General features: G+C 38.3%; 1 protein-coding gene across 1 annotated transcript in view; it reads left to right on the plus strand.

The window, feature by feature from the left end:
- The window catches only part of NFXL1 (nuclear transcription factor, X-box binding like 1), a 58,988-nt gene extending 50,125 nt beyond the window's left edge, over positions 1-8,863 (plus strand). The window contains exons 19-23 of the mRNA XM_075544372.1: positions 681-750; positions 3,932-4,036; positions 5,734-5,820; positions 6,462-6,515; positions 8,007-8,863. Coding sequence (XP_075400487.1) covers positions 681-750; positions 3,932-4,036; positions 5,734-5,820; positions 6,462-6,515; positions 8,007-8,180 — 490 coding nt within the window. The 3' untranslated portion in view covers positions 8,181-8,863. The remainder of the gene's footprint in view (positions 1-680; positions 751-3,931; positions 4,037-5,733; positions 5,821-6,461; positions 6,516-8,006) is intronic.
- Positions 8,864-9,195: the final 332 nt, after the last annotated feature.

A 9,195-nucleotide genomic window follows, 5' to 3' on the forward strand; every position in this document is an offset into this window, starting at 1 on the left:
TTATAGCTAATTTAATATGCACATTTAAGATGTTTTTGTTGACAAAAAGTACTGGCAGTACAAAGGTTAAATGCTGAATTGTTGGCCAAAAAGTTGATGATCCAAACCTACCTAGCAGCTTTGCTGCTTGAGAAAGAGCTGGCGACCTGTGTCCATAAAGATTACAACCCAGAAACCCCTGTGGGACAGTTCTGCTCTGTCCCATTGGGCCTCTCAGTCAATCAGCCCAATGGCACCTAACAAGAGAATAGACTTCCAGGATATTTCTGGCAAATACATCCTGCTCAGGGAAACAGGAAAAGCAAGAGTTAAAGGAAAGAGAAGAAAGGTAACGAAGATGAGAAAAGTCGGACATGACAAGGGGGGAGGGGAGTTTGATATTCAGTGGTTAGTGACTCTTACAGAAATATTAATGGGAACTCGGGCCACAGGTGATGTTTTGTGTGTTGCATATTCTTATTTCGATTTGTTGGTAGAAGATGAAGGTACAGGTGGTGTGAGTTAATGCAACATTTAAGTAATTTGAAGATAACTTACAGATATGAGATGCAAATATTTCATTAGGAAAAACTAAGTAAAATAAATTTATGGCTAATTTGAAATTGTGTGACATTTTGAGAAAGCGTATGCCATAATGTGAACTTTTGTGTGACTGTCATCAAACCTATTTCTGTTTTCAGAAAAATCACCACAGCTGATGTAAGTGAGAAGAATCTCCTAAGTTGTTGCAAAAATCAGTGCCCTAAAGAGGTGAGCTGCAAAGGACCCTTGATATGCCTTCCGCGGGCATTGCTGCCCTCGTGGATTTCCTCCTTACTTCTTTGGCAACTGAGTTTGCTTTGCTTGTTTTCACACTAAGAAGTGAGTTGAGAGAGGAAATGTGATTGATGTCTGTAAAAATGTGATGCACGTCTGTTTTTGAAATTGGGGTATTAGAACTAGGAACCACCTTTTAGAAGCCTAAGAAAAAGAGTTTTAAAGATACTTATTTGGTCCTCAAATATGATACTGCTTTAAAATATAAGCAGTAAAATATAAGCAAGCAGTTAGTGAATTATAGTAGGTTAAAAAAATTTCCATGTGTGTGTGCATGCACGCGTACGTGCACACCTTTAAGATGTAGGGTGGATGGGAGACATCCATGTGGTCTTAAAGATGACAGAGGATTATTATTAAGCTTGTGTTGCTCATACCATCCAGATCATGAACCTTTACTTAGCATAAGAATTCAAGTTGTATATTTATAGATGCTGCTGTTTGTACACCCACCCCTCACTTATCAACACAGTTTGTTAATGAGGAAACCTTCAAAAGTGAAGAATGACCCCATCAGGTCACGCTATTGAGGATGACTACATCATTATCTAGCTGCCCAAAGCACTGAGAGTCACAGTCTGGCTCCGCTGACACCTAACCCTGGCCATCACAGCCAGTGTGGCTCTCACCTCCTACCTCAGCCTTTGTTACTGCCAGACCTACGTCATTCATGCATGAAATAGTTGGATAATAATTTTTTAAATATTGTAAATGTAAAATGTGCCCAAAAGTAATGGAAAAAGAAGTTGTTCACATTGAAAAGGCAAAACTACCTAGTGATTTATCATATCAATACTTTAAGAAACTAAGGTGGTCTGTGGTTGGCCAGTCTAGAAGTGGGGTCACTCTTTTGTTCTTGGTGGTCGGGAGAGTGAGAATTAATTTGATTTGGGTGAGTATTCAAAAAGGGACTGTTTTCTGAATTACTGGTGTTCAGTAGTACTATTTTCAAGTTTGCCCCTGGGCACTGTCATGGATTGAATGCTATGTCCCCCAAAATATGTGTTGGAAATGTCTCTTCCTTTGTTTTTGATCCCATTTGGGAAGAGGCTCTTCATTAGGGAGCCATGGTGGGGTAGTGGCTACACAGTTTAAAACCACCAGCCACTCTGCAGGAGAAAGATGAGGCATACTGCTCCTGTAGGACTGCGACTGGGGAACCCAGGTGCAGTTCTGGTCTGCCCTGTGGGGTTGCTGTGAGTCGCAGTTGACTCAATGGCAGTGAGTTTGAGTGAATTGTCTTCCATGTGTTAATGAGACAGGATTAATGTGGGTTGAATCTTGAGTCCTTTGAGATAGAAAGGACATTAAAACATGGTATCAAACTGGTTGATTCTAGTTTGACACCTTGTGAGAATTTGCCTTTCCACCCCAGATATACTGAGTTAGAATCTATTTTAACCAAACTCCCAAATGATTCTTAGATATCCTCAGAAATTCTTATGTAAATGAGAAGACTTCATACAATTCATAGAAAAATGGAAAGAAAAGTTCATGGAATTTTGACACGAACTTTTTTGAAGACCCTTTATACCGAAGGCGCTTATGTGTGAATAAGGCTTTTAAAATCCTTTAAATAATTTTTAGATGATTCAGTATATCCAAGGTGGGCGTGCACTTTCTCAGTGTGTGACTGAACCAGAATGAACCCAGTAGCAAGCTACGAGTGGGATAAGAGATAGAAGCCCAGTCACCGGAAGACTGCCTTGGAGCACAAAGCCCAAAGTAGACCTTCCTCCAGAGCCAACACAGAAGCAGAGTTTGCTCCTGAGCTGGCACCTGGAATTCAGCTTCAGTTTTCTAAACTGAGAAAATGTTTGGGTTTTTTTTTTTTTTTTTTGCTATATGTGGTTGGAGGGGCTGCCGGTCCCCCACCACTAATCACAAGTTCGATGGGCACAATTGTACGGTTGAGATATATAAATATATTAAAGTCATTGAGAACATGAGCAATAGAAGATATTGAAATAATGGAGTCAGACACATTTCATGGTAGCATTCCCACCTCAACCCCGCTTGGTGGTCGACGTGGAGAGAGGGGGAAGGGAAGGAGGACAAGGGGAAAGGGAACAGGGGAGCGAGGACAGGAGAAGGGGAGTGCATGGGAGGTTAAGGGAAGAGCTGAGAGAGGGGGAGGGATCTCTATTGCTAGGCCAGGCCTATATACCTTTGAGGGGTGTGCAAGCCCATTAATTACAGGTAAAGACATACGTCACAGGAAGGGGTTGCACGATAGGTTATACAGTAATGGAAGGGGGTGGTCTAGGGGATACACGGAATAGGAAGAGGAGGGATTGGGGGTTTGCATGTGACCAGATGGGCGGATCTAGATACAGGATGACAGTCTTTAACTTTGGATGTCACAAGCTGGTTTGATCTGTTCCCTGGATCTCCATAGGATTTCCATATCAATAGGGTGTAAACAAACCAAATCAATGACTGCAGGCCTGTCCATTGTCCTTAAAAGCTGGGAGCAGGGCCTACCATAGTCTGGTGACTGACTCTCTTCTAGGAGGATGTCTGTAAGCATCTGACCCCCCCCCCCCCCCAGCTATAGAAGCATTAGATAACTAAAACCTGTTTAGAAGGAGGTAGGAAGAGGTGACATTGAAATCTTAAATACAGTGACTTAATTAGCTAAAAATCAAAGCATGATACTTTAAAAAAATGTTTCCTTTTAACTATAGTTTTGACCATTTTATGAATTTCTGTTTAATAACTGTTGAAAATCGAACTTTGTATCAAAATCGCCATTTGTAGCAATAAGTTAGTTTTTATAATTCTACTTTGCTGCAAGAAAATACTATATTTCACATTTAGCTTTTTAAATTGTTGAAACCTTGAATTTTCCCTTGTTAAAATGAATCTGTCTAAATTCAAATTCCAAATAATTTGTACTTGAAAATGTATCATTTTTAATCTGATTAGAACAGGGTGGGTATTTAATATTTTTGTGTAATTAAAATAATTTATGTGTAATTTTTTTTTAAGTTGACAGAGAAGTTGCCTTAATTGACTCTGTTGTATGTACTCTGACATGAGATAGTTGTTGGGGGAGGAGGAGAGTATGGCTAATATGGAAATTTGTAAATGCTCTTTTGGGGTTTTGTTTTAGCTTCCTTGTGGTCATAGATGCAAAGAGATGTGCCATCCTGGTGACTGTGCCTTTAATTGTAACCAGAAGGTAAAGCTGAGATGTCCATGCAAAAGAATCAAAAAGGTAAATGTCATGTTATTTATTGGAAATAGTTTTCAGTATGAGTTTTTTTTGTTTTTAACTTTTGGTAGTTCTTGACAATATTCTTTACCTTTTTATTTTTATAGTCTTATTTCTTGCAATCTTTTTATCAATATAAATTTAGCTTATCTGTTTCTTTGCTTATTTTAAATTCCAGCTTTGGCAATTTAGTTTTGTGTAGTAGTAAAAGAACAATTGCTTCATGTTAGGATTAAGTTCATTTGTCCTTTTGTGTATAGAATCAGTATTGTATGGATTTTAGTTCTTTAAAGTAGAACCCAATAAAAAACCTCGAAACCAAATTCATTCACTTCCTTCGAGTCAATTCCAACTCCTTGTGACCCTGTCGGACAGAGCAGAACTGCCCCGGTGTGTTTCCAAGGGTGCAGCTCTCTATGGGAGCAGACAGCTTCCTCCTACACAGTGGTCTTACATAAAACCCAATAAGAGTGATAAAATAGATTAAGAAATTATGTGGCATGGGATTGACCTTTGTTGTTGCTAATGTGAAGCTTTGCCATCAGTACTATATTTTGAAAATGTTGTCTTCAAAAGACCTCATTTACATAGCCTTACAACACACTTTTAAGACACAATTAATATTGATAATAGAAGAGTATTATTGTTAGGTGCTGCAGCCATATTCTGTGATACTCTTTAAGTACTTTTTGGCTGAGAGAAAATATTCAGGCTGGTAGTTATAATATCAGCAAATACACAATACTTAGGGTTTTTTTGCCTCTAATGTTCTTGCCCCATGGCCCCCCCCACCACATCCCCGACTGTTTTTGGAGGACAAGATTATGTTTTTCCCATTTTTAGTTACAAAATTAAGAACTCTGGTGGGAAAGCCATTCTAATTAATTACATGCAATACCATCAAGTACTTTCCCTTAAAGCAGCGGTTCTCAACCTGTGGGTCGTGACTCCTTTGGGGTCGAACGACCCTTTCACAGGGGTTGCCCAATTCATAACCCCAACCCAACCAACTGCCATCAAGTCAATTCTGACTCACGAAGAGGCTGTAAATCTTTATGGGAGGAGAAAGCTTCAGAGTTCTTCCTCAAAGTGGCTAGTAGGCATGAACCTCTGGCCTGTGGTTAGCCACTTAACAACCACTGTGCCAGCAAGACTTCTTCCTCATGAATTTTGTCATTAACAGACATGTTATATAACTGCACATGATATAATATGTTGCATATACTTTGGGCATGTTGTCAGGAGGGTCCAGATGCTGGAAAAGGACATGTGCTTGTAACTTTGAGGGCCATTGAAAAAAGAGGAAGAGCTTTAACAAGAGGGATGGAGACAGTGGCTACAACAAAGGGCCCAAACAAAAGAACAAGCTAAGGAGGATGACACCGGACCACGCAGTGTTGACAGTACCTAACAGCAGCAGCAGCATGATATTGGGAATTTTTGCATATAATTATGGAGCCGTTGTGGCACTGTGGAATAAGCAGTGGGCTGTGAATCACAAGGCTGGTAGTTCAAACCCACCAGCTGCTCTGAGGGAGAAAGATGAGGTATAAATTGACTTCCATAAAGATTTCAGTCTCCCAAGACCTATGTAAGGTTGGTATGAGTCAGAATTGACTTGATAGCAGTGGATATAAGGACTTTGAAGGAGTGATTATTTATTTATTTGATGATGATTCTAAAATTTGGATTATTTGTAGGATTTGCAGTGTAATAAAGTACGTGAAAATCAGATTTCAATAGAATGTGATGCAACATGCAAGGAAATGAAGCGGAAAGCCTCTGAGGTAATGCCTTGTTAAATATTATTCTTCATGTGTTAATGGCAGTTCCATTACATGGGAATTAATGTTTGTTTTATGCACTTAACTGAAAAGATAGCTTGAAATGTCATCTTTCGGCTTTTGCAATGAAAGCTAAGTCTTCTGGAAAGTTGAGGTTAACATAATACAAAAGTAAGTTTGGGCACTTCTATACTGTTCAGATTATCTTTAGTCCCACTGTTTCCTTCCATCAACCCAGCCAATGAATAAATTCTCGATTTGGGGCAAACTCTCCCTGCAAGGACATTAAAGGAAAATGATCAGTCTCTACTCTGCAAAAACAGTGCTTCTCAATAATGTTTATAGATTCTTAGTTTTATAGCTCAGGAAAAGTAAGTCTAGTCTTAAGAAGAACTTTATTTTACTGGGTTTTGAGTTTCTGAATTGGCATCTCACACTTAACGTATCATAGGGCTAACCTGATAGGTTACATATATTCTTCCTGCAAAATGACGATGCCATGGTAACGTTTCCCAGGATAGCTTTCTCATGTTTCCCAAAGTTGTTATGGTTAGGTAGGGGAGCCGGGGTGGGAAGATGTTAAAAACAATTGTGTGAAATTTGATGATTACAAGGTTAATTTACTTTTAAATGTATCTAAACAGATAAAAGAAGCAGAAACCAAAGCTGCTCTTGAAGAGGAAAAACGAAGACAGCAGGTAACTAAACTGCCTATTTGGATTTGCATCTCTTAGCCATCTTTGTTGGCTTTTGTGCAAGCAAAGTACAATTGTAGTACACGAGAGGCTAGTCAACTCTAATTTGAACTGAAAGAACATAAATGTATTGGCAGCCTTGGTTCATTGGTGGCATAGTGATTACACATTGGGCTGTTAACCTCGAGGGTAGCAGTTTGAAACCACTAGATGCTTCGAGAGAGAAAGGGTTTTCTACTCCTGTAAAGAGTTTCCTGTCCTGTAGGGTTGCTGTGAGCCAGAATTGTCTCAATGTCTGTGAGTTTGGTTATTGACATATATACAAAAGCCAAGTATTATCGCTTCTCGGCCTTTTGGCTAAGATCAAGTGCAAAAGCCAAGTATTTACTTGTGCTAGATCAACTTCAACTTTGAAGAGGCAGGAGATGACAGTCTTTACTCACTGTTTCTACACATTATTAGTTCCCTATTCTTCCTAATCTCCCCCGCCATAACCCCAAGAAAGATTAAATCTAGTTACTGTCTCTGTAGATTTACCTATCCTAGATTTGATATAAAGAAAATCATCCCCCCCCCCAAAAAAAGGAAAAAAACAGAAAAACTTTAAAGGAGCAGAAATTAATAAAACTAGAATAAGTTAAAAGTGCATCCAAAGGGAAAGCAAATGATAAGATACTAAAACTTAACTACAATAATTCACGTTCTGATGCGCTCTGAGGGCAAGACGATTCACATTCCTGGTCAATGAGCAAATGCTTAATTCCCCCTGGGGACTCTGCAGATGGATTTTGGGCTTTCACTGTCATCATAGCCTTCTACAAGTAGGGTGTTCAGAATTTAAGCTCTAATACAATTCCTCCTCTGATTTTGGATTTTATTTTTTATGATCCTTGAATCACACAGGTTAGTGTGCTTTACCACAAAGTCAGAATGGTAGCTGACCCTGGCTTTTAGATGGCTCCTTGTTTAAAGCACTATCTGCTTTCTTCACCAACACTTGGCTTAAGCACTTACAGCTCCCCTGAAGAATTTTTATAATGTCTTAAAATATTAATTGATAAGAGAAGACCCAAGATCTGGCAAGTCTTTCCTTTGTATTCACCCGAATTTCTTCCTAATAAGCCACTAATGTTTATTTCCACCAATAATGATAGAACTATAGGAATTTTATTTTGACTGGGCATCATTTAGCACTTGATGAAAGCTTCACATAGTAAGCCCCCAGTAAATTAATGAAAACGAAGACCATTGCCTACATTTTAGGGAAACTTGATTTAATGAGATGTTTCAATTTAGAATCAAATCAGACCTATGGGCTTAAATTCTCATTATACTTTCTTCTTTTGGATTTATTTAATACAATCAGCAGTGGACTACATTTTTATAAGTCAGATTAACATAATTGTATTGTGCTACTAAATTTTTCTAAATTGCTTTATTTAAATGAAATTTGAAATTTTTAAATTTAGTTAAAATAATGCTGTTTTGCTTTAGGCTGAACTGGAGGCTTTTGAAAACAGACTGAAAGGCCGTCGAAAGAAGAACAGGAAGAGAGATGAAATAGCAGTTGAACTGTCACTGTGGCAAAAATATAAATACTCTCTCCTTCCACTGTGTGGAGTTGTGGTTGTAGTATTGGCGTGGTACATTGCTCACGGTGCAGATTAAAATGTGTTGGACTTGTACTACTATACCTCAGATTAGATTAGCTGGATTGTTAAATTTAGAATGTTATGAAGTATATATTATAAAATATGACACAATTCACATTCAGCCTGGATTCTCTTTCAGCTGCTGGTAGAAGGGCAGAATGTTAAGCAATATCTTCATTAGCATACTGGAAAGTACAAAAACAGTGGTTACCATAACAAGCATGACTTCAACTTAAAGAATGATTAGTAAGGGGTAGAATTACATAAGCAAAGTTCTTTTATTTAATATTTTCAAGAGACCTTTAATTTTTCCACCCTTTGGTACAATTAAAACGAAACTGAGCCATACATACAGAAAGAGGAATATTTCTCACTGTTTTACGTACTTATTAAAAGGTACTTTTCTTGATCATGTAACTTTGTACTTTTTTAAACAAGTGATTCTTTAAAAGACCTCATAAACTGTAAAGTAATTAGATTCCAGAAGTTACTGCTAAGGAATTTTTATCAGTTGTTGATACAAATTTTCATTTAACATGTTCCTCAGAGGAAAATATAGTTGTTTTTAATAAATGCTAGACTGGATTCCTCATGTGGCTAGTTCTTGTGTAAGAAGTTTTGAACTGAAGTTGGCCTGTTTTGTACAACTTGTGTCTTTTCAAAATAATAATAAAAGTTAACTGATATTTATGAACAAGATATTCTGAACACAGATAACTGTGACTGTTACTTTATTTCTCCTTGCCGCCCTCCTGTGAGGGAAGCAGAGTTCAGCCAGGCATATTCTCACAAAAAGCAGCTGACAACAAAATATCAGTAACCAAATAAGTTTGAATTAAAAGTCATTTTAATTTTAAATAGGTTTATGTCTAATTTCATTACATTATTTCATACCGCATTTGTTTTTGTTTTTTTTTTTCTTTTTTTCCACCCCCTCCACCCCACCCCACCCCACCCCCACTGGCTCCGTCCCTTGCTCCTCCCAGCCCCTCCCCCGGTGGGGTGGGACCAATCGCTCCAGGGAGCTGCTC

The sequence above is a fragment of the Tenrec ecaudatus genome, chromosome 3, assembly GCF_050624435.1.
Source record: "Tenrec ecaudatus isolate mTenEca1 chromosome 3, mTenEca1.hap1, whole genome shotgun sequence".
In the NCBI taxonomy this organism is placed as follows: domain Eukaryota; kingdom Metazoa; phylum Chordata; class Mammalia; order Afrosoricida; family Tenrecidae; genus Tenrec; species Tenrec ecaudatus.